Source organism: Dermochelys coriacea, chromosome 10, assembly GCF_009764565.3.
Source record: "Dermochelys coriacea isolate rDerCor1 chromosome 10, rDerCor1.pri.v4, whole genome shotgun sequence".
Classification (NCBI taxonomy): Eukaryota; Metazoa; Chordata; order Testudines; family Dermochelyidae; genus Dermochelys; species Dermochelys coriacea.
In genome coordinates, this window is record NC_050077.1 from 66928009 (window position 1) to 66952663 (window position 24655).

Consider the following 24655-nt stretch of genomic DNA (forward strand, 5'->3'; position numbering starts at 1 on the left):
CTTTTTTGAATATATGCAATGCCAGTGGGAAATATGAACAGGGGACATAAGTAGCCAGAAACCTTTGGTACCGTTTGATACCCTTGGTACCAATGTTGCTGCACTAGGTTGCAATTGATACCAAGTCAGAGATTATCAATCATTGTTTATTTAGAGAGTATATAGCCAGTTCAGTCTAATTTGAGGCTGCAGTAACTTTTAAAAAAGAAAAACCTTCAACAGCTTTGGACAATAATGCAAGGATTATTAAGTATTAATATTTTCAACTTCAACTCTATTTGAATGACCAAAAAAGGTTGCATGAACAGGTTGGCTGTATATTAAGCAGGTGAGGAAACTTGTTATAGTGCCTAAAGTACCATCTAATTTTTAAAAGCGTTGCAAAAAAAAAACCCACAAAAATTATGGAGAAGGAAAAATGATGATTGGTATTTTTTAAAAACTCTGGTAGCATTTGTACACTAGGAAGTAGTGTCAATTTAATGTTAACTTTTCAACATTTTCCTCCTACATTATTTCACAAGATGTCCTTGGTAGATTTGGGAAAGAAGCTTTTAGAAGCTGCACGAGCAGGTCAAGATGATGAAGTTCGCATTTTGATGGCAAATGGAGCACCTTTTACCACAGACTGGGTAATAAAAAAAATTTCATTTGTTTGAAATGTTTTTACATTATTTTTGTTTTCTCTGTGATATCTTCCCTGGAAAATAGTGTAACTAAATGATCGGAAATCTGTATAATCATATAAACCTACATTGAGGTTTATTTATATTCCCATATTGAATCTGGAGTTGGACATTGGACTATGGTATTGCAAATTGAAACTGTCTAGTTAATTGTATTGTTGACCTAGGAATTACGTACCCAGGACTATTTTGGGCACTCAAAAGTAATTGATGATCGTGAACTCTGAATGAGTTAATCTTTTAAAGGCAATCCAGGTGAACTTTGGAAAATATAATAAAATGAGTACATCCTTCATTCAGAAAGAAAGCTCATCCTGATTACATGACCATGTGTTAGTTTAGGAAGAGGGCCCAATTAATCGCTTTATTCTAATTGCTGATGATCAGCAGAAGTAGAGTCAATGACAAACACCAAAGGTGGAAGTTAGTAGAGTTTGAACATATATGTGACTTTGAAGAGGCAAGCCATAGACAGTGCTCTCCTCTCTGGATGATGGGAACTTGTTGGCAGAAAATCTCAACTTGGAAATTTTTCTTTTTATATTTCTTTCCTTCAACCTGCTGTTCCTTCTTTCAATGATATTAGAAAGGGAAAAGATAGGATTATTAATTATAGAGTTAGAAGTGGTTGACTGATGCCTGGGTTCTGTACCTCCAGGATAAGAGACAAAATGAGAGGGTTGGAAGTGAGTACTTCATGCTGGGTTTTTGTTTTTGTTAATAGTCCACTTTTGTACCACATTACAGTTGGGAACATCACCACTTCATTTAGCAGCACAGTACGGGCACTATTCAACAACAGAAGTGTTACTTCGAGCTGGTGTAAGTCGGGATGCAAGAACCAAAGTGGACAGAACTCCATTACATATGGCAGCATCTGAAGGCCATGCTAACATAGTAGAAGTCTTACTTAAGGTAGAAACTTCTTTTTGTGTTATCTGCCATTTGAAACTGAACCTGAATCTAGAAGACTAGTTAATTATAAATCTGCATAGGTGTAACTTTTTTTAATCCCTCAATTTGCTGAAAATGACTTTTTAAATAATTTTAAGGGCTTTTTAAAAATTTAACATCTGTACTGAAGGTACACGTCATACATTCTTTTTCCCATTCAATTTTGTATTTTATTTTTAAATATTTGTTACAATTAGTGTGCTTGCAGGTAAATTGTTTATTGGCATCCAAAAATAAGACTTCTTCATAATGCAGTACTATATAAATAAAAATCTTCTAAAACCTACACATGTGGTCCTAGGAATTATTTAATCCTTTGTGTTAATGTGTGTGATAATTACTGTAAAGTACTTTTAATGAAATAGTAATTGTAAGACAGCTCAAAGTTCCTTGCAGCATGCAAGTGAAAGAGAGTACTTTCATCATCTTGGACATGGTTCCATTTGCAGCATTTTGTAGTTCAAACAGCCTGTGCTTATTTGATTTATGTAATGTTTTTGTTTGCAGCATGGTGCTGATGTTAATGCAAAGGACATGCTAAAGATGACTGCACTTCACTGGGCTACAGAACACAATCACCAGGAGGTGGTGGAGCTCTTAATAAAATATGGAGCAGACGTCCACACGCAAAGTAAATTCTGCAAAACTGCATTAGATATTGCAATAGACAACGGAAATGAAGATGTAGCAGAAATATTACAGGTAACTTTTTGATTTATGATGCTGATGAAATTTACAGAAAGATGCTGATCACCTAAATTGTTAATTTAGTAGCTGTGTGAGGTTGCATGGTGATGAACATAGATTTTTCTCCCCTCCAGTCCATAGCATAGAAGTGAGATGATACTAATACACATTATTTGTGTAAAAATTGGCTGAAGAATGCTTCTAGCCCCTGCCAATCCAAGAAGTGAGGGCCTTTAGTCTTTTTAACTTGCTCATTCTGACTTACAGAATAGCTGGGCTAGTTTGCAGATGAGGTATGGCAACTAAACTCTAAGCTATGGGTATCTTTGGCAATATGTCCTGGCTTCAGTGTTAGATTAGTTTCCCGTGTGGGGGCTAGATTAGCCCTTTTTTTTTTTTTTTTTTGTTGACGAGGCACCCTCCCAGCTTTCTATACTAGTGAGGATTGGATCCATTGGAATGCCCAGTTTCACACTGCCAGGCTTTTTGGTTTACCGGTACAGTCACTTGCATGGTAGCTTCAGACCTTTTCAGATGCTGAGGTTATGCAGTTTTATATAAACTTCATGGTTAAATGGGCCTGTTTGGCCGAGAATAAGTGAGGGTCTTGAGTATTCAGTCTTGAAATGCTAGGGAAACAGGTGTTGGTGGCAGTCTGCTGTTTTACTTCAGTCAGATTATGTTGCCTTTATGAAACTAATAAGATAGTCTAAAGTTGCAGCCTCTTGGCCACAATTTACATAATTTGGGGAGTCCTCATCTATCCTTGCTCTTTCCAATCTACCTGAAATTGCTCCTAGATTATTACTCGGGTTGACTGTAGATTTGCATTTTTATCTAGTTTTATTTACCTTCTCCTGTGGAGGAAGCTGTCATTTAAAATAATGTTTTTATAGAAGTATAATATGTTTGTTTTTAATGTTTATTTGCAGACTGAATAGTATTATTGTCCCTTGATTCCTAGATTGCAATGCAGAACCAAATCAATACAAATCCAGAGAGTCCTGACACTGTGACAATACATGCAGCCACACCACAGTTTATTATTGGACCTGGAGGCGTGGTGAACCTAACAGGTCTGGTATCTTCTGCAAATATATCAAATGCAACAGCTATTTACATGCATTTAGGATAGCAATTGGGATTTTATACTTAGTTGATTTGCCATTTTATGCAAAGATTATTAAGAACAGTGATGGTAAGATTGCAGCAGGTGCCTTATTCCTCTTTGTTGTCTTTTGCATATTATAAATATCCAAGTACTTAGAATAATAATGTAAATTGAGGTAACTCCTCAGAAACTGCATTAGCCTAACAAACTTGTCTTCAGAACATCACTTTTGGTTTATAACAAGACCAATATATTTCTTCACTGTAAAAGTTAGGGACTTGTGTAATATTCTAATACAAGTTCGTGAACTGACTTTATTTTTTCTCCTATTAGATGAGACGGGAGTATCTGCTGTACAATTCGGAAATTCATCAACATCAGTATTAGCTACATTAGCAGCTTTAGCAGAAGCGTCCGCTCCATTGTCTAACTCTTCAGAAACACCAGGTTAGAAAGCAAAGTCATTTATTTGCACTGAATAAACGAACACAAAGAATGTGGAGATAAAGCTTTCGGCAGTACAGTTTGTCTGAAAATGGATTGAAATTCATTTAAAAATACTGAAAATAAATTAATACCCATTTTGCTCAAACTAGCAATGAATGAGGATCACGTCGTGTAAAGTACTTATCACATATAAGTCATAACTATTTCAGAGTAAGACTTCTTATTTACTGTTGGTATTTCTGAATCGCTGGGAAGCGGCACTTATTTTCATGAAACGTGACATCATTCAAGAGCCTATATAGTCAGATCAAAAACTCGCTTCTGACCTGCTGTATTACTAGTTGGAAGAAAAACTTGTAATATCTGAACACTAAGCATTTTGTTTAAAGTATCAGAGGGGTAGCTGTGTTAGTCTGTGTCCACAAAAACAACGAGGAGTCCAGTGGCACCTTAAAGACTAACAGATTTATTTGGACATAAGCTTTCGTGGGTAAAAAATCCGACTTCTTCAAATGCATGGTCTGAAGAAGTGGGTTTTCTACCCACAAAAGCTTATGCCCAAATAAATCTGTTAGTCTTTAAGGTGCCATCGGACTCCTAGTTGCATTTTGTTTAAGTTCATTGTTTTTAAACTAGGAAAAGATGGCCATAAAATACAGCATTCAAACAAAACACACTCGTCATGTGAAGACCACTAAATAAACTTAAATATATTGGATTAAATGGTTAACCAACTTGAGTGCAGCCCATAAAATGACATGTGGCCTCTCTCCTAAAACACTGAAGCACCTTGCCTGCAAATGTAACACATGAATGTAGAGCTAAATCCTGCCTGGATAGCACTACCAGTGTGACCAAGGATGCTGGAAAATGTATTCACTATTCTAGGAATCCTGCCAGTGGGGATAGGACTGGGGAACACTCTTCTGGGCACACACTGCTGCTGCACTGAAAAGGAGCAACATGCATCTTCAGCTAGTATCTGCAGCCATCTATAGCATGTCTCACTCTGCAAGGCTGTGGGAGGACAGAGAATCAGTTGGCTGCCAAGATAGTATAAAGTGCCATTAGCCCCAATTACTCTGAACATACAATAGCCTACATCTTTTATTCCCTTTTAAAAAAAAATTTTAAATGGGGTGTCGCCAGCACCTTCTCTTTTTTTGGTAACTCTTAAGAAGGCTTGGGATGGCCTGATACTTTCCAGAGGCGGTTTTTACCAGGTAAAATTATAGTTTTTAGCACCCTGGGAAAAACTACTTCATCCCAGTTTAAGGCATTTTCTGTTTTAAAAACTGTTTCATTAATGCACACCACATTACCCTTAGTTTTAGTTACATATTCAAATTGTGGCTACATAAGGCAGTAGATTCATAGATTAATTTAGGGTTGTACAAATAAAAAGTAAAACTGCAGTTGATGTAGTACTAATACTTGTAATTATAATACTGAACATTGGAATGTCTATACATTTTTGGTTTGGTATTTTCTCAAGTAAGTTGTATGTGTCATGATTAATATTTCAGTTTTCAATATTATAGTCGAAAACATTTTGATTATATGAAAATGACAATAATGCAGAGTTGTAGGCTTGAAGCATTAAGCAATCAGAAGCATGCAGAGTTGCAGACTACCAATCCAGGTTCATTTGGCTGTGCAGCATTCTGTAGCAGAAGACCAGTTTTGATGTAGTGAGTAGACTGAGCCTATTCCTCAGTTTTGAATGCATGTATCTGAAGTTTGAAAAGATTTGTTCTATGCTTGGAGATCTTGCTGGACACTGATGCAGTTATTTTTCCCAGTGTCCTGGTTTAAACCAAGTTTAAGCTGGTATTTACCAGCACCCTGTCCTCAACTAGATTTTTTCCAGGAAATTGCCAATCCTATTGCCATGAACATGCTTTCCCAATCTTACCCAGAGAATCTGCTGCCTTTCCCCCATTGCCACTTCTGTCCATTTATGATGCAGAAAGTCAAGAAAGAGAGGGCAGTTGTGAATCTGGTGGCACAGAAGTGGCTTCAAAGACTATGATTATTAGACCTTGTGAAGATGGCAGCAGATATATAGGTTTCAGAGTAGCAGCTGTGTTAGTCTGTATTCGCAAAAAGAAAAGGAGTACTTGTGGCACCTTAGAGACTAACAAATTTATTTGAGCATAAGCTTTTGTGAGCTACAGCTCACTTCATCAGATGATGAAGTGAGCTGTAGCTCACGAAAGCTTATGCTGAAATAAATTTTAGTCTCTAAGGTGCCACAAGTACTCCTTTTCTTTTAGCAGATGTATAAAAATTTTTCACCTAATGGATCCATCAGGCAACCCAACCCCATCCAACAAAAGTCGGTAGTCTGACATTTGGAAAAAAGTAACTAAGGAGAGAGATTTGAGCTGGGTAATCTTTCTCTTTCAAATAAATCAGAGTACGTTCTTAGAATACTTCAGAGTTGAAATGCTGGAGAAGATCTACAAGATTAGCAGTGTATTTAGTACTCAGTGGTAGATGTTCTTTGATAACTGGCTGAGAGCTCTCGTAGGCCCACCTTTCCTATGATGCAGTAGAACCCAAGCCAAATGCCAGAAATCTGTTAAAGGTGCAAAGCCCTGGAAAAAAAATAAGCTTTATAAATAAACCAACCTGAAGTCTCCAATGGCTTTTAAAAAGTATAGCAGGAAAAATAAGTAAATAATTACCTGTGTATCAACACCGGTATATTCAAATAAAAGGCTACACTTTTTGTGTCCTTAGTAAAATTAGCAAGAGTGTCATAATTATATGTAAAAGAATTTAGCAAACCTTTAGAGTTGGGCTGCGTGGCAGTAGAGTCATCATTTTTGGCTATTATTGAGCAGTAAGATTATGGTAGACTTTTTTTATTTTTAAAGTTATAAATGTCTTTGAAATAAACTTGGTTTATTTTAAATTATTTCTTTGCATATCCTCATTGTTTAATATAGTTAATACTACTTTGCTTTCTTGCATAAACACTTCCTGAAGAGTGTTTTTACTTCGTAATTCCTTAGGTTAGGGATCTCTACGGAGAAGGCTTCAGAAGGCAATGATTGCAATCATTATTTGAATGGCACAGTCATTTTAAATTGTGCTGTCATTAATTGCAAAGATGAAAGCTTCTTAGTTGTGTATATCTGATCTCTGACATTTCTGAGATGAAATAGGCTATAGTTTTAAATTTTATTCTGATAGAAAGCCTTCTAGTGTCTACTGCTTAAATCAAAGCCTCTGCTTTTAACGTAACATAGGATGAACATAAACATAGGTTTAATGTGCTTGAAAATGTTCATGATTGTCTAGTGCTTACATTGCTCTTTGTGCCTTAGTATTTTTTTGATTTTTTGGATAGGGTTTTTCCTCCTGACATTTTCAAAAATAAGGGATACTGTGACGGGGTCTATAATTTAAAGGGCAAATTAAAACAACCTGAGATGGATAACACGTAGTTTATCAGTGCTCTGAATAATATCTTGCTGGTTTTTAGCTTGATTCATAAATGTAATATAGAAGAATTTGAGTGGGTCATTGCGATATATACATTCTGGAATCATGGGTTTGAAATGCAAAGGTTTGTTTTTATTATTTTTGATCTTGCAAAAGTGTTATACAACATTTAATTTACCTTTTTTAAAGTTCACTTTCTTCTTATTACTTTCCCAAAGTAAATATTTTATTTGTCTCCCAAGTTTTTATTTCTGTGGAAAACAAACTAGATTATCCAATACTGTTTACTTAGCCCTGCTTGATATCCTCTACCACGACCTTTTAGGTATGGATTGGCTTTCTGTGTGTGGAACACACATACAATACAACTTTAAGATCCTACAGAGGTCTTTTTACCTATTACTGCCTAGGAAGAAGATATCATAACTTGCAGGTCATGGGCCAGATTCTCAGCTGGTGTAAAATAACTTAGCTCCACTGACTTCATTGGAGCTATGTGAATTTATACCACATGAGGATCTAGACCCACATTTCTATCCAAAACTTTTTACAAGTCACCCTGAGATTAATATAACTGAAAATATTAAAGAACAAAATATTATTTTTTCCAGTTTCTTTACTTTATACATGTGACAGGAATTTGACAACATTTAATTAGGGCCTTACCAAATTCACGGCCATGAAAAAGGCATCAGACTGTAAAATCTAGTCTTTTGTGTGCTTTTACCCTATACTATGCAGATTTCACAGAGGAGACGGTGTTTCTCAAATTGGTGGTCCTGACCCAAAAGGGAGTTACAGGAGGGTCACAAGGTTATTTTAGAGGGGGGTCACAGTATTGTCACCCTTACTTCTGCGCTGGCTTCAGAGCTGGGCAGCCGGAGAGTGGCGGCTGTTGGCTGGGTGCACAGCTCTCAAGGTAGCACTCCTTTCTCTTCCCCCCACCACCCCGCAGCAGTGCAGAAGTAAGGATGGCGATACTATAGCATGCCACCCTTCTGTGCTGCTGCCTTCAGAGCTGGGTGGCTGGAGAGTGGCGGCTGCTGACTCATGGCCCAGCTCTGCAGGCAGCAGCGCAGAAATATGGGTGGCAATACCATACTGTGCCAACCTTCTGTGCTGCTGCTGGCAGCGGCTCTGCCTTCAGAGCTGGGCTCCTGGACAGCAAGTGCCGCTCTCCAGCTGCCCAGCTCCAAAGGCAGTGCCGCCACCACCACCACCAGCAGTGCAGAAGTAAGGGTAGCGGTACCACAGCCCCCCCTACAATAACCTTGCGACTCTTCCACAACTCCTTTTTGGGTCAGGACTCCTACAATTACAACACTGTAAAATTTCAGATGTAAATAGCTGAAATCATGAAATTTTAGGATTTTTTTAAAATCCTATGACACTGAAATTGACCAAAATGGACCATGAATTTGGTAGGGCCCTACATATAGTTCATTGATTTGTGTGTGCATGCTATTACCCAGGCTCTGCAAGGGATGTTTGCCAGTAATAGTAGCAGTAGTACTGCTCTTGGACCCACCCAGATGGCTTTCCTAAACATCAAAAGGAAAGCAGAAAAACTCTAGAAATTTTCTGTTTTGAATGTTAGAGTGCACTGTAAATAGTGTGTGCTATAAATTTTTTTTAAAGAATTAGTGAATTAAAAAAAAATTCAAATTGACCCTTTAAGGACCTCAGAGCACTTTTCAGCAGACTCTGAACAAAACATTTGTTTCATTACTAATCATCTCACAGTTTCTAATGGACGTAGCTGTGTGCAAACAACACAACAGCTATTGGGATCTTCAAAAAAAAAAAATTCTCACTCTTGCTACAATACCTAACTCGGTACTTAAAATATCCCAAAATTATTTTACAAAGTATAAAAAATGCTAACTAAATCAGATTATATTCTTTTGGGCTGAATTCTGCCCTGTTCAATCCCATTGATTGCAGTCAGGGCAGAATTTGTACCAGTACATATATTTTTGAAATGTCACATTTCTTGCACTGATGGAAGATTACCATTGACTTCAGTGAATTTAGGATTAGATCATATAAGCATAATTAGTATGTTAATAATGCATTAGATTTATAGCTGTAGAAGAAACATTGAATTTGAAATGGCATGTAAAAGGCTTCTAATAGTTCGTAAATTCTGAGTCCCAATTTGTAAATTATAAATATCCTGACCTTCTTTACACTTTATCAACAGTTGTGGCAACAGAAGAAGTAGTGACTGCAGAATCTGTGGATGGTGCAATTCAGCAAGTTGTCAGTTCTGGAGGTCAACAAGTTATTACTATAGTTACAGATGGCATTCAGCTTAGTAATCTCCATTCAATTCCAACCAGTGGAATAGGTCAGCCAATCATTGTTACCATGCCAGATGGACAGCAAGGTGAGTGGAAACAAGATGCTCAATGTGAACTTCAGAAATAATTTTAGTTTAAAATCTTGATAGTTCAGGAAAATGTGGGACTTTTTACATGATCTGTTTATGTGCACAGCAGATAGAATCGACATTTGCTGTATGCAGTGAATTATTTCTCTAGATCTGCTGCGGTTGAGAAAGGTGCCATTTTAATTGCATTTTTCTGTAGCTGTGCAAGTCCATTAAAATGGGTCAGAAATGGACTATAGGGAAAAAATAAAATTTAAGAAATTAATTTAACCAGTGAGATTTGAGCATGCAAATATATTAAGATAAGAGTGGGGGAGGAGGAAAAATTTCTAAGGTGTAAGTAGGAGTGATAAGATGTTGAAGGGAAAGGTGATGACCCTCTGACTTCTCTCTCTCAACCTGGGTTGTTATAAACTCAGTATCAAAAATAGAAAATATAGAACACCAACAGTAAAAGTCTTTCAGTAGTTAGGACCCTTCTTCAGAGGAACTCAGGCAGAGAAGTGGGATGTAAAATTTGAGGACCCAATGCCAGGAGCAGCGTTTGCATACCATGGGGATCTGCTCTATGAGGATCCTCTCTCTGGACTCCAGGATGCACAGGACTTTTGAGTGCTGTCTGGGAGAGGAGATGGGGCAGAGCTGGTGGATTCATGAATGCACCTTGTACCCACTGGAGCAAGAGTACATTTACTGTGGGAGCTATTGCTACCCTGACGCTGCAATAATGGTTGTGGAGTTTTGTGTAAATACTTCCTGTAACAGCTACTCCTGATGGAAATGATTCCTTTCTTGGTTTCCCATCATCAGATCACCCCCTGGGATCCCGAGTGCAGAGCTTGGCTTCTTAAAGCCATGCATTGTGGTCCAGGATTTGGTCCACGGTCTGTGGGCAGATACAGCCATTTATCACAAAACATGAATCTATACTGTCACTAATTGAACTGACCCTTAGAAGAGCACTTACATTTGCCATATAGCCAACCAAATGAATATTTAGGAAATATGTATACAATGTACTATAAATATGACCATAATTTTCTCAGGGTTCCGGAACTGCTAGATTTTTTTCAAATTGCCTAAATGATTGACCTCAAATATATAAGCCATCTTACTTTTCACAAATTATTTAAAAGGAGATAGTCTTGTAGCTTTCAGAGTAGCAGCTGTGTTAGTCTGTATTCGCAAAAAGAAAAGGAGTACTTGTGGCACTTTAGAGACTAACAAATTTATTAGAGCATAAGTTTCGTGAGCTACAGCTCACTTCATCGGATGCATTTGGTGGAAAAAACAGAGGGGAGATTGATGTACACACACAGAGAATATGAAACAATGGGTTTATCATACACACTGTAAGGAGAGTGATCACTTAAGATAAGCCATCACCAACAGCAGGGGGGGGAAGGAGGAAAACCTTTCATGGTGACAAGCAAGGTAGGCTAATTCCAGCAGTTAACAAGAATATCTGAGGAACAGTGGGGGGTGGGGTGGGGGGGAGAAATACCATGGGGAAATAGTTTTACTTTGTGTAATGACTCATCCATTCCCAGTCTCTATTCAAGCCTAAGTTAATTGTATCCAGTTTGCAAATTAATTCCAATTCAGCAGTCTCTCATTGGAGTCTGTTTTTGAAGCTTTTTTGTTGAAGGATAGCCACTCTTAGGTCTGTAATCGAGTGACCAGAGAGATTGAAGTGTTCTCCAACTGGTTTTTGAATGTTATAATTCTTGACGTCTGATTTGTGTCCATTCATTCTTTTACGTAGAGACTGTCCAGTTTGACCAATGTACATGGCAGAGGGGCATTGCTGGCACATGATGGCATATATCACATTGGTAGATGCGCAGGTGAACGAGCCTCTGAGAGTGTGGCTGATGTGATTAGGTCCTATGATGGTGTCCCCTGAATAGATATGTGGACAGAGTTGGCAATGGGCTTTGTTGCAAGGATAGGTTCCTGGGTTAGTGGTTCTGTTGTGTGGTGTGTGGTTGCTGGTGAGTATTTGCTTCAGATTGGGGGGCTGTCTGTAAGCAAGGACTGGCCTGTCTGCCAAGTTCTGTGAGAGTGATGGGTCGTCCTTCAGGATAGGTTGTAGATCCTTGATGATGCATTGGAGAGGTTTTAGTTGGGGGTTGAAGGTGATGGCTAGTGGCGTTGTGTTATTTTCTTTGTTGGGCCTGTCCTGTAGTAGGTGACTTCTGGGTACTCTTCTGGCTCTGTCAATCTGTTTCTTCACTTCAGCAGGTGGGTATTGTAGTTGTAGGAATGCGTGACAGAGATCTTGTAGGTGTTTGTCTCTGTCTGAGGGGTTGGAGCAAATGCGGTTATATCGTAGAGCTTGACTATAGACAATGGATCGTGTGGTATGATCTTGTAGCTGAAGCACAGAATTATGAGTAGGGAGATCTAGTTTCTGTTCCCAGCCCTGCCAAACAGATATTCTGTGATCTTGTGACTGGTCACTTAATGTATGTGCCTTGTTAACCCATGAATACAATGGGGTTGATGATACCTACTCCATCACCCCTGCCGTGTTGTGAACCTAAACTTAAAAAAGAACTTTGAAATCTCTAATAGAAGATGCAGTAAAAGAAGTAAAAAGAAAAGGAGTACTTGTGGCACCTTAGAGACTAACATTTATTAGAGCATAAGCTTTCGTGAGCTACAGATGCATTTGGTGTTTTTTCCACCACATGCATCCGATGAAGTGAGCTGTAGCTCACGAAAGCTTATGCTCTAATAAATTTGTTAGTCTCCAAGGTGCCACAAGTATTCCTTTTCTTTTTGCGAATACAGACTAACACGGCTGCTACTCTGAAACCTGTCATAGTAAAAGAAGTAGTATAACATTTTGAACTTAATGAGTATTTCATTGAGCTGTGGTTTTACTGTTGGAAAAGCTGGCTTTTCCATTTACTCTTGAAAGTATTTTACATATTAGTTTTATGTAATGTAAAACTGGCCCTGTATTCATATTTATCTATATAAATGTTTTTATTGAAGTATTAACAGTACCAGCAACAGACATTGCTGAAGAAACTGTGATCAGTGAAGAACCACCAATCAAGAGGCAGTGCATTGAGATTGTTGAAAATCGTGTGGAGTCTGCAGAAATAGAAGTAAGGAGTCTATTACCTGATGTGTTTTAACCAGAATTTTCAAAACTGAATGTTTTGTTGTTTCTTGTTTTATAGCTCAGTTTCTATGCAGCCACAGAATGACGATAACCTGTTTGTATTCCCATATTCTTTGTTAGTTTATATTAGAACTTGTGTTTTACAAAATTGCTATAGGAAGTAGATTGCATAGATATGTTCAATCCTCAGGTTGCCGATTTGTGCATATAGATGTTACTTATTTTTGTACTTGGTTAATTTTGTTTCTTTTAATGTCACCGGTAAATTCCTAAAACTAGATACTGATATATCATCATCTAATATGACTTTTCATAAACAATGAATGAGAATAATGTCCTTTCATCTCTCTTAAAAAACACATTTACCTTGATTACTGAAAATATATCGTGATTTTACCATTAATGACATCTAGGTAAGATATTTAATGAGTGAAAGCACAAAATAATAAGATTCTATCTTGCTGTTACAAAAATGTTTCAAATTTTTACCTTTTTTTTTTTTTTTTTTTTTTTACTGTGTGTGCAGAAATATGAATAAAGCATCTAATTGCACCATCTGGTATACTGAAATTTTGGTGCAAAAGTTCTAACTTAAAATAAAAGTGAGATCTATCCTTTTTTATATAAATTTATTCATTTAAAACCAAAACATTTTTCTGCAATCCACAATTGTGCATTGGCAACCTCTTTACTCCTTGCTCTATCCCTGCTACTTACTTTGATTGAAAGTCTGTGAAAACTGCTACCTACCCTGATTAGACTGTAAATGCCAAATTATTTTGTTTCTGTGAACCTTACAGTATTTTGCTTCACAAATGTATTTCTACTAGTTTTGTTATATTGAATACTGTTTTGTGCCTCATTATTGTACAGTGTGTGGAAGGATACCTCAGGCATGACTAATAGCTATAATTAGCATATTTCCTCAATGACTTTTTCTCTCCATAATATATTACATGAAGTACATTCTGCCTTTAGTTGTATGATCATTAGACTATCAATACAGTTGAGATTTTTTTGCTGCACTTCTTTTTTAATGTATGATTTGTAATAAAAACAAAACTTCTGTTCACACTCTTTTAAAAATCTGCCTGAATTTTTCTTAGTAAAGAAAATTATAGTTCCTTGATCTCAATAACTTAACATATGAATTAGTCAGAGACAAAAAAACAGATTAAGAAATGAATCAATTCATTTCTAAATATAGTAGGTGAGCATGGTAATATAAATACTTTTTTAAAGTGACTCTATTAGCTTAAGTTATATATTTTAAACAAGCCTTTTTAACTATTACTAAAAAATACTTAATAGATTTTCTTAAGTGTTTCACTTACATTTTCAAAAAATTTAAATATCAAGCTAAATTTAGGTCTTGATTTTGAAATAAGAGGTGTACAGGCAGATCTCTGCACCTGCACTCAGCTCTGACTTTGGGGGACAGGACCACAGGGGTTTGATTGCATCCATTTTATGGTAGGATTCGGAAATGTATTGGTTAGGGTCCCTTTCATGCTGTTGTCATAGCTTGAGAGCAAAAGCTGATAAATGCTTGAAACAAGAAAAGAAAATAACCCAATATCTTTGAAGAGCAAAACTTTCTCTTCTTGAATTGAATGTTGCAAACGTCTTTAACATTGCCTTCAGTTATTTGATAGATTTTTAAATAAAAGGGGATAACATTATTTAAGGCTAATAACAGCTTTCTTCACCATTTTAAGTTCTTAGCACATCTATATATTATGGGCTTTATTTCTGAAATCTTTATGTAAACCAAACTCCTTTTGACTTCAGTGAGACACTTTCTTGTTTAGTGGTTGCAGGATGAGGACTTCGGTTAATTTTTTCAGTTTGACTTCTGAGCTCTCATAAGAGTGTATTAATCAAAGTTTGAATTGCTAGGAATATAACTCACTTAATTGCAGTTTTGTGAAGCATGTCAAAAATTTCAGAAGTCACAAACATTTTTAATGTACTTAGTAAGTGGCAAAATTTAACTTACACAAACTTTTATTTGACTGCTCGAGTTAAATATTGACTTCCATCCATAACTTAATATATTAATTTATAATGATTCATATTCACCATTGAGTTTGACTTCCACTTTTCCCAGAGTAGCTTAGGAAAAGTGTAACACACATTAGAAACACCAAGCAAATGGAATGATCATTTCATAAGTCTTTTTTTTAATTGAATTTAGTCGTAAGTTCATCTTAAAGGATCACATTTCTTCTTTTTTATCGGCTGTTAAATATTACCTGACATTTTCCATTATTTCTAATTATACACAGCACTATCTGTGCTGCCCATAATAACACCTGATATAACTATAACTGAACAAAATTCTCTCTGTAAAAACATAAAAATTGGCAATGGTGGTTCAGGAGCATTTGTAGTTAGTGAAACTACCCCTAACTCACTTTTTTTTTTCTTTTAAATTGAAGTATCTCTTTAAAATACAGCCAGACTTCAGATGAATACTTGTGTAGAATATTGTACAGTTAAAAAAAACCACTTCATTCTCAGTTTCTCTCAGGGAAACTGAGAATGTTCTGCCTACTCAAAACCACTATCATCTGTATCTTCTGTAGCGATTCCTAGCACTGATGTTGTTCCTTTCAGTCCCCAGTCCTCCTGTCTCTGGTAGACAGCTTTATGCAGTTTATCTCTTTGTTTTTTCTGGTGAGATTCTTCTTTCTCTGTGTTCTGTCTCAATTGCATATATGCAGCATACAGGGTAGTGATATGAGTTCCTCACTCAGGAGCAAGTCCCTCTGTAGCCTAATTAGAAAAGGCTCTCCTGTTCACTTCAGCCATCTACACTTAAGGGAAGTAGAATATGCAGAGAGAATGGCTCACGCAGAACAACCATTCAGCCAAGGATATGACTATTAAATCTGTTGATGCTGCGTATTCTAAAACTGAGTTCTTCATCAAGTGGGCTTGTTTGTTGGGATTAGAGATCAACAATTCTTTCTCTGTTGTACCAAGCATTGGGACCCCCATGTTTGGAGGATGAGTGCCCTGTCATTCAGCTAGCTGGGGGCCTGGATGTAGGTATTGGATTCTCCCCCTCCTCGCTTATGGCAATATGGCCAGGAATATAGCAAGAGGTTTCAAGCAAAGATTATTCTAAGTGCTCTCTTCTGAATCTGAAGGTCTTGGTTCTCCAGTGTGCTTCAAAAATCCATCTTCAGCCTATAGCCCCTCTCATTCTTCAGGGATCAGCTGTATCTGTATCTAGTTCTTCACCTCAACCTGTCAAGGTTAAAGTTAACAGCCAAAAGGTTGAAGCTACAGTCCTTTAGCCACTGGACTTGGTGCAAGTTTTAGAAATTCCAGCCACTCAAAGCACCCTTGAGTTCTTACTTAACTACATTTGTTTGTAAGTTCAAATGTCAGCCATTGGAGCCCTAGACCTAATTAACTGTTGCTATACCCTTGCTGTACATCCTCATGTCTCCTACTTCCACAGAGCTGTCAGCTGTGTAAGAGCATGTATAGGAAATTATCTGATGGCTTGTTGGTACTTTACTTTTGAACCTCTGTTCTCATACCAGAGCTCTTTTCAAACCCATGAGGGAATCTTGTTTATATTTCATAGCAATCAAAGTTATCTTTCTTGTGGAAATCACCTTGTTAGAAATGTGAGATGGTCTGAGTCCTTTCCTGCAAGGAGCTATTCTTTGAGTACTTGCTCATGTTGATTCCATTCTAGGTGTGTGCGTGCCCACATGCATAGTTATTAGAGATTTTTGCCATAGCAGTATCTGTAGGGTCAGCTGTGGTGCCCCCTTGAGTGCTGCGCTCATTCACTGATATATCAGGAATCGCCGACCCTACGCCCTCTCAGTTCCTTCTCACTGCCCGTGATGGTCAGAGCGCTTCCTCTAGCATTGCAAGAGCATTAGCAGTTCTTTATAGCCCATTGTTTATCTTCTTTGTATATAGTTTGTAGGTACTTAGTTAGCCGTTAAGTTAAGTGTTAGGTTATTGTGGTAGTTAGAGTCCCGGCTTTGCCCCAGAGTGGGGCATGCCCCGTTTTCCTGGCTTCAAACCATGCTCATTATGCAACAGGCCAATGCCTATTAGTGACCCCCATGATAGCTGTTTGAAATGCTTGGGGGAGTCCCATAGAAAGAATCTGTAAAAGCTTTTGCCCTAGAACCCAGAAGAAGCGGGATAGCCACTTGAGTGCTCTCTTGATGGAGGCTGTGCTTCGTCCTGTGTTGGAACCCTCCTGCTTGGACCTCACGCCGAGCACCTTGGCATCTGTGAGGAGCGCATCATTGGCATCATGCTTCGCCCAACACTATTCCCCCTCACCGGTACCTAAGAAGCAGCAAAAGAAGGCGAGCCCCCTGGCACCAGAAGTAAAGGGGCTTTGGGCAAAGGACCTATGTTAGGCCATGTGCCCGCCCTGAGGCTTCACGGGGGTACTGCTGAGGTCGGACCCCTAGCTTGGCCAGGGATCCGACTCCTGGGAGCATCAGGGGGTTTTGGCTTCTCCTAGGTCCCTCGTTGTCCGAAGCAGCCCCGGCAGTAAAGAACAAGCAGGTCGACCAGCACTGCAGACTCTGCGCTAGGTGCCAGACTCAGCTAAGACCCCAACACCTAAGGGCAAGCCGATCATGGGGTAGGGTAGTGGAGCATCCTTGGTCCCCATCTCCATGGCCTAGGACCCCGGCATCGCACCTTCGGTCTCCAGTCAGAAGGCCCAGGTCCCCAACGCAGCGCTCTCCCCCTACGAGGCATGGACATGAGTTGAATCACTGGTCCCATATCCCTGGTATCGGCAAGCTTCCCGCCAAAGATCGACGTGGCTCAGGTCACCTTTACCTAGGCGGTCTCCCAGATGTCAGTCCCCACTGGGGCGGGTTCTCTCCGTATCACGGCACTGGTCTCAACTTCCTCAGTACCGCTCATTGAGCAGGCATTGATCTCTCTCTCTCTCGTATCACCGATCGCCAACCAGGGTCAGTCAGCAGACTCAGGCCTTGACAGCTCTGCTCTGGTCACCGGAAGGGCAATGAGTTGGACTGGGAGTTCAGCCCGAGGGGGTGATTCGCCGACGACCCGCAAGACCAATGCGGCATTGGCAGCAGTGACAGTAGCCCACTCCATACTGGAACCTGTTGGGTGTGCCCATAATGCCGTTTCCATATTCCCACCAGGCTTCCCTGTCTGCCTCAGACAAGCCACTGTCGGCACCATAATTGGAACGCAGCACCGAATCTGACGCAGGGGCAGTGCAGCAGAGTTCAACACCTACGGAGCCATCCCCAGAGAAGGAAGGGGAATCCATCCCTTCCCTGGCAGTGCTGTCATCGTCGTCATCTCTGACAAAGTGGTGGCGGGTCCCTCCCAAATGGGCAGTCCCCCCCGATGACTTCAAGGAGCACCAAGCTCTCCTTAAAAGGGTGACTATCAACTAGAACTTAAAAATTGAGGAGTCCGTGGAGGAGTCAGACGACCTCCTCCACCCTGGCCTGGGCCACGCTGCCCGTCTACCCAGCGGTCCTTAAGATTGCGAAATCGCTGTGGCAGACCCCCTCTTCCATTCTGCCTACTTCTAAGAAGGCGGAAAAGAAGTACTACATCCATGCAAAAGGGTTTGAATATTTGTGTACACACACACTGTCCAGCAGCGTCACTGGTCGTGTCCACTGTTAATGAAAGGGACAGGCAGGGTCAAGTCAGTGGCACACCATAAAACAAAGACACTAAGAGACTGGATTTGTTTGGCAGAAAAGTTTATTCGATGGCCAGCCTGCAATTTCAGGTGTCTAACCACCAGGTCCTGTTGGCAGGTACAATTTTAATCTGTGGAACTCCCTTGGCAAATTCAAATAGGCCCTCCTTCAGGACTGAGCCCATGAGTTCACTGCTTTAGTGGATGAAGGGACAGCGGTGTCCAGAGGGGCCCTCCAGATGGCCTGGGACACTACGGACTTTGAGGCCAGGGTGGTTGCCTCTGTGGTGGCCATGAGGCACAGCTCCTGGTCTCTGGGTTATCCTAGGAGATGTAGGCCACAATTCAGGACCTCCCATTTGAGGGGACGGGGCTCTTCTCCGAGCTCATGGACTCAAGGCTCCATAGCCTTAAAAACTCCCGTGCCATCCTCTACTCCTTGGGCCTTCGTACTCCTCAGTAGGCCAGGAAGCCGTTCCATCCTCCACCTCCCCAGTCTAGGTCCTGGGGAACTACCCGGCTGAGCACCTACAGGAGGAAGGATAGATACAAGAGGTCTAAGCGGAGATACCTGTTGTCTTCCTGTTCATCTGCTCAGTCTGATCCTTCCAGGAACTAAGGAGGCCAGAAGCAGACATTTTGAGGGTGCGCTTGAGGACAGTGCCCCAGTCACTTTCCAGGATCCACCCTCCCACTCTTTCCTCAACTGCTTTAGTCCCTTCCGGTTGACCTCGTCTCGGCTGACCTCGGACCATTGGGTGCTCTACATAAGAACTTCAGGTTACACCCTGCAGTTTGTGGCCGACCCTTCCTTCCCCATTCGTCTTCAGAGACCCTTTTCACGAGCAACTTCTCATCCAAGAGGTCGAGAACCTCCCTCACCTGAGAGCGGTGAAGGAGGTCCCTTGGGACATGAAAGGAAATGTGTTCTACTTCCGCTACTTCCTAATCCTGAAAGCAAAACTGGGCCTCAGATCCATTTTGGACCTGCTTTTCCTCAACAAGTCTCTCAAGAAGTTGAAGTTTTTCATGGTCTCCGTACCATCCATCATCCCCTCCCTAGAGCCGGGAGACTGGTATGTTGCCCTTGACTTGAAGGACTGTATTTCCATATTTCCATTTTCCCAGGGCACAGAAGCTTCCTCCGTTTTGTGCTGGGCCAGCACCATTTCCAATTCATGGCACTGCCATTCGGTCTCTCGTCAGCCCCAAGAGTATTCACAAAGTGCATAGCGCCAGTGACTGCTTACTGAGGCACAGGGGTGTTCAAATTTACCAGTACCTCGACGACTGGCTAATAAAGGACCCGGAATCAGGTGTGGCAGCATCTCGATCTGGTTTGCTCCACCTGTTGTGACCTGGGGCTATTAAGGAAAAGAGAAAAAGTTGACTTTAATTCCAGCGCATGCCATCCATAGAGTCCATTGGAGCAGTCCTCGACTCTACTGAGGCAAGAGCCTTCCTCCTTGAGGCTCCGTTCCAAGCCATGGTGGACCTCATCTTGTGCATGCAAGCCCACCCTCTTGGCACTGCTCACACGTGCCTGCAATCGTTGCGGCACATGGCGGCCTGCACTTATGTGGTCTGACACATGCGGCTCCACTTCAGGCCCCTGCAGGCATGGCAGGCGTTGGTCTATGTCCCCAACAGACAGCATGGATTGTGTGATCAGGGTCCCAGACCAGATACTGTCACCACTCATCTGGTGGAAGAATCCTGCATTGGTGTTGGAGGGAGTTCCCTTCGCGGCTCCATCCCCATTAATGACCCTCATCTCTGATACCTCAGACCTTGGGTGGGGAGCCCATTTGAGCGATCTCAGCCTGCAAGGTTGTTGGTCAAGTCATGATCGCTCCTTACACATCAGTGTCAGCGAGCTCAGAGTGGTTCACCTGACCTGCTAAGCCTTCCTACTTCACATAGAAAACCCAGTGGTCCAGGTCCTGACAGACAATACAGCAGCTATGTTCTGAATCAACAAGCAAGGTGGAGCCAGATCGTCTGCCCTTTTTCAAGAAGCCCTCAGGCTCTGGGACTTCTGTGTATCACATGACATCCATCTTGTAGCCGCACACCTCCCCAGGGCCAGGAACGCTTTGGCAGATCACCTTAGCAGGACCTTTCTGTCTTGCCATGAATCGTTCTTCCATCTGGAAGTGGTCACCATCATCTTCCAGAGGTGGGGGACTCCCTAGATGAACCTGTTTGCGTCCAGGCAGAACAGGAAATGCCATGTTTTCTGCTCAATTCCCGGGATCAACAGAGGCTCCCTGTTGGATGCTTTTCTACTCCCGTGGTTGGGGGCTCTGTAGTACGCCTTCCCCCCAGTGCTGTTAATTCACAGGGTCCTCATGAAGATCAAGCAAGACAGGGTGAAGGTGATCTTCATAGCACCAGGTTGGCCGCGCCAGCACTGGTTCGGCACGCTTCTGTAGCTCTTGGCGGCTGCTCTGTTACAGCTACTGCTCAGGCTGGACCTGCTGTCCCAAAACCACTGAAGTCTTCTGCATCCGAACCTGGCGGCACTGCACCTGACAGCTTGGCTGCTGCACGGTTAAATGCAGAGGATCAGGAGTGCTTGGCCACTGTCCAACAGGTCCTGTTGGGCAGCAGAAAGCCCTCCACCAGAGCGACTTACCTAGCAAAATGGAAGCGGTTTGCTTGTTGGACCTCAGATAAAGGCATTCGGCCAGAGCAGGCCTTGTTGCAGTTAACACTGGACTACCTTCTGCATCTCAAGATCCAAGGTCTGTCCCTTTCATCTGTCAAGGTCCACTTGGCTGCTATCTTGGCCTTCCATCCGCCACTTGAGGGTAGGTTGGTTTTCGCCCAGGACATTACTGCCAGGTTCTTCAAGAGCCTTGAGCGCCTCTACCCGCACATCAGGGACCCCGTTCCTGCATGGGACCTGAATCTTGTGCTGTTGCGGCTTGCAGGGCCCCCTCTTCGAGTCTCTTGCTTCCTTCTCTTTCCTTCTCCTTTCTTGAAAGGTCGTGTTCTTGGTTGCAATAACATCTGCCCGCCAGTCTCTGAGATTAGGGTGCTCACCTTGGAACAGCCCTATATAGTCTTTTACAAAGACAAGGTCCAGCTGCAGCCACACCTGGCTTTCCTGCCCAAGGTGGTCTCACAGTTTCACATGGACCAGGGCATTTACTTACCTGTCTTTTTTTTTTTTTTTTTTTTTTTTTTTTTTCCCCAAAGCCACATAAGTCGGAGGAGGAGCGTAGGTTGCATTCCCTAGATGTCCAGAGGGCACTACCCTTCTATATTAAAGGACCAAGCCATTCCGCAAGTCGACACAATTGTTCGTGGTGATGGCCAACAGGATGAAAGGTCATCCAGTGTTTGCTCAAAGAATTTCTTCTTGGATCACTGCCCGCATTTGTTGCAGCTACAATCAGGCAAAGGTGCCACATCTAGCGATTGTAAATGCCCATTCAAGCCTCTTCGGCAGCTTTTAGTCCAAGTGTCTATCTAGGACATCTGTAGGGCGGCCACCTGGTCATCTGTCCGCATGTTCACGTCCCTTTATGCACTTAGCCAGCAGACCTGGGATGATGCTGGCTTCAGTAAAGCAGTACTGCAAGCAGCTAGACTGTGAACTCTAAGCCAACCTCCTGAGGATACTGCTTGTGAGTCACCTAGAATGGAATCAGGCACTCGAAGAAGAAGAAAAAATGGTTAACTACCTTTCGTAACTGTTGTTCTTCGAGATGTGTTGCTCATGTCCATTCCATTACCCACCCTCCTACCCCTCTGTCCGGCAAGAAGGATCTGAGAGGGAATAGGGTCAGCGACTCCTAATATACCAGCACATGAGCGTGGCACTCAAGGGGATGCCACAGCAGACCATACCAATACCATTAAGGCAAAAATCTCCGATGACTGTGCACGTGGGTGCGCGCGCACGCCTAGAATGGAATGGACATGAGCAACACTTCTGGAAGAACAACAGTTACGAAAGGTAGATAATTTTTTTTCTCTGTTTCTTCCAAAAGAAGACTAGTGGAATTCACATCCAAGATATATTCTCTATTTCCTCTTAATCAAGAAATCCATTCTTTTCAAAGAAGTGATTCTTCTCTCCTTTTAAGTACTGTATAGCGGTGGCAGAAGCCTGATGCTGTCTTTTTGATTTAGAGCTGCACCAGGAGAGGTTTTAAAACATCTATTTGCAGAGGAGTCAAGATTGCCATAATAAATCCTACAAAAGTTTAAGTCTCATCTATCAAGAATCCATGTGCATTCTACAAGACCTCTAGCACCTTCATGGCAGGGAAGAAAAGATCCGCTGATTAAGACATCTGTGAAGATCTTCCTTTAGGGCTTGCTTCATTCTTATGCCATACGTTTCTTCAACCTGTCTGCTCTGTTTGTTTGTTACAAAATATTTTTCATGTGTGTATATAGTATTTATCTTTTCCAGTATCCTCCCTTTCTGTTTTCTTCTTGCTGCTTCCCAGGAGGAGCTGCAGATTGGAAGGTGCCCATTCCCTGAAAACAGGGAAATTCTGTCTTCCCTGTTAATTGGTGATTTTATGGATTGGCCAGTCTGGAACATTATTCCCTTGGAGTTTTCTGTGTCATTTTTCATGTATTTTTCAATTTTGGAGGTAATCCAAGTTTAAGTAAATTGTGTTCTCTAATAAGCAGACTTGACTTTAGGCTCAGATAATGTTAGAATAAACTGATTGAGTTAAAACCAAGGAATGATCATTTATGTGGATTGTTTCATATTAGAGGAAGCTTGGTATGTATCTTTTATGTTTTCAAGGTTTGTATATGTACAGTAGTTAGTAAAATTTTTAAAATTCTTATCTGCACTTAAAAGAACTTCTGTTTTAATTTCAATAGTACAAAGCTCTGAATAAAATAAAATTACCTATTTCTGAACCAGATCTAACTCCTTTTTGTAAAATAATCTTGCATTTCTCAGCCATGTAATTCTAAGCCGTGTGTGGATATTTATTGTGCAAAAAATCCCTTTCCAAATAAGAGGAAGATTTTTTGTTTTCCCCATCAAATTCCTGAATATCATAGTTTTGACGTACCTTTATACCAGAAGACTAATCTGCCATAAAACAAAAAGTTTAACTCTACTTTTGTATTATTTTTTTCATATTATTCCTGTATTACTGACATAGTTTTTTAATTTAAGCATTTAAAATAGTACACACCATCAGATCTTCCATTTACTTTAGAGATTGGTGTATCTGCATTTTGTCTCATTCCCTTCCATTAGACTTTTTAAAAAGACAATTTTTTACTCAGTAGACTTGCTCCTTTTATTTAGAATCAAGTGTGCTTGCTTTAGTTAATCCATATCTATAGCAGTATAACTAAGAGCAGAATTTAGCCCCTAAATAAGCTTATACTTCCCCTGTTTCCACTGCAGAAAAATATACCTGTGGGAGAGAGGTGAATTCAGTTCTCATCTTGCATCATCAGTTCACTAAGTTCCAGTTGTAGAATATCTTTACTGGTGATAATTACAAGCCAGAAAGAACACACTTGATTTTCAGACTTCAGGTTGAGTTTGCAGCTGTGGCAGTTAGAAAAGCCATCTTTTCACTAATAAACTGAGAAAATTTGATCTTGGATGTCCCTGAGGCACAAACTTGTACCCCACAGTGCTAACTTCACTTTATACTTTTTTAGAGAATAATTGCACTTTACATGTCCTGTGACGTGAATTTAAATATTTATTTTGCAAAAGGCAATTATAATTGGCCAGTCCAATTGTTGGATGGGTTGATTTACTTTTTAACCATTCACGTGGTGTCTTACAAGTCAGCGTTCCGATTCCCAAGAGGATAAACTTAGAAGTTGGATGCCAAATTATCTTGTCAAGTGAGCGATCCAGATAATCACCTTTTAAGATGGAGCAGTCATTTTATTCGTGTATACTCCAGTTGAGAGAAACCTATTGATTTTAACAACGAGGAATCCTTGTGGCACCTTAGAGACTAACAAATTTATTTGGGCACAAGCTTTCATGGGCTATAACCCACTTTATCAGATGCTGGTGAAGTGGGTTATAGCCCATGAAAGCTTATGCCCAAATAAATATGTTAGTCTCTGGTGCCACAAGGACTAC

General features: G+C 40.7%; 1 protein-coding gene across 5 annotated transcripts in view; it reads left to right on the forward strand.

Annotated features, from left to right (window-relative positions):
• Positions 1-24655, forward strand: part of GABPB1 (GA binding protein transcription factor subunit beta 1) — a 40017-nt gene that overhangs the window by 10853 nt on the left and 4509 nt on the right. For 4 of the 5 annotated variants that reach the window (XM_043493887.1, XM_038418411.2, XM_043493888.1 and 1 more), the window contains exons 2-8: positions 525-632; positions 1434-1601; positions 2148-2342; positions 3292-3403; positions 3772-3885; positions 9542-9727; positions 12734-12849. In XM_043493887.1, coding sequence (XP_043349822.1) covers positions 525-632; positions 1434-1601; positions 2148-2342; positions 3292-3403; positions 3772-3885; positions 9542-9727; positions 12734-12849 — 999 coding nt within the window. Of the gene's footprint in view, positions 1-97; positions 329-524; positions 633-1433; positions 1602-2147; positions 2343-3291; positions 3404-3771; positions 3886-9541; positions 9728-12733; positions 12850-24655 lie in introns of those variants that run through there. The other variant, XM_038418412.2, reaches the window with a different exon arrangement.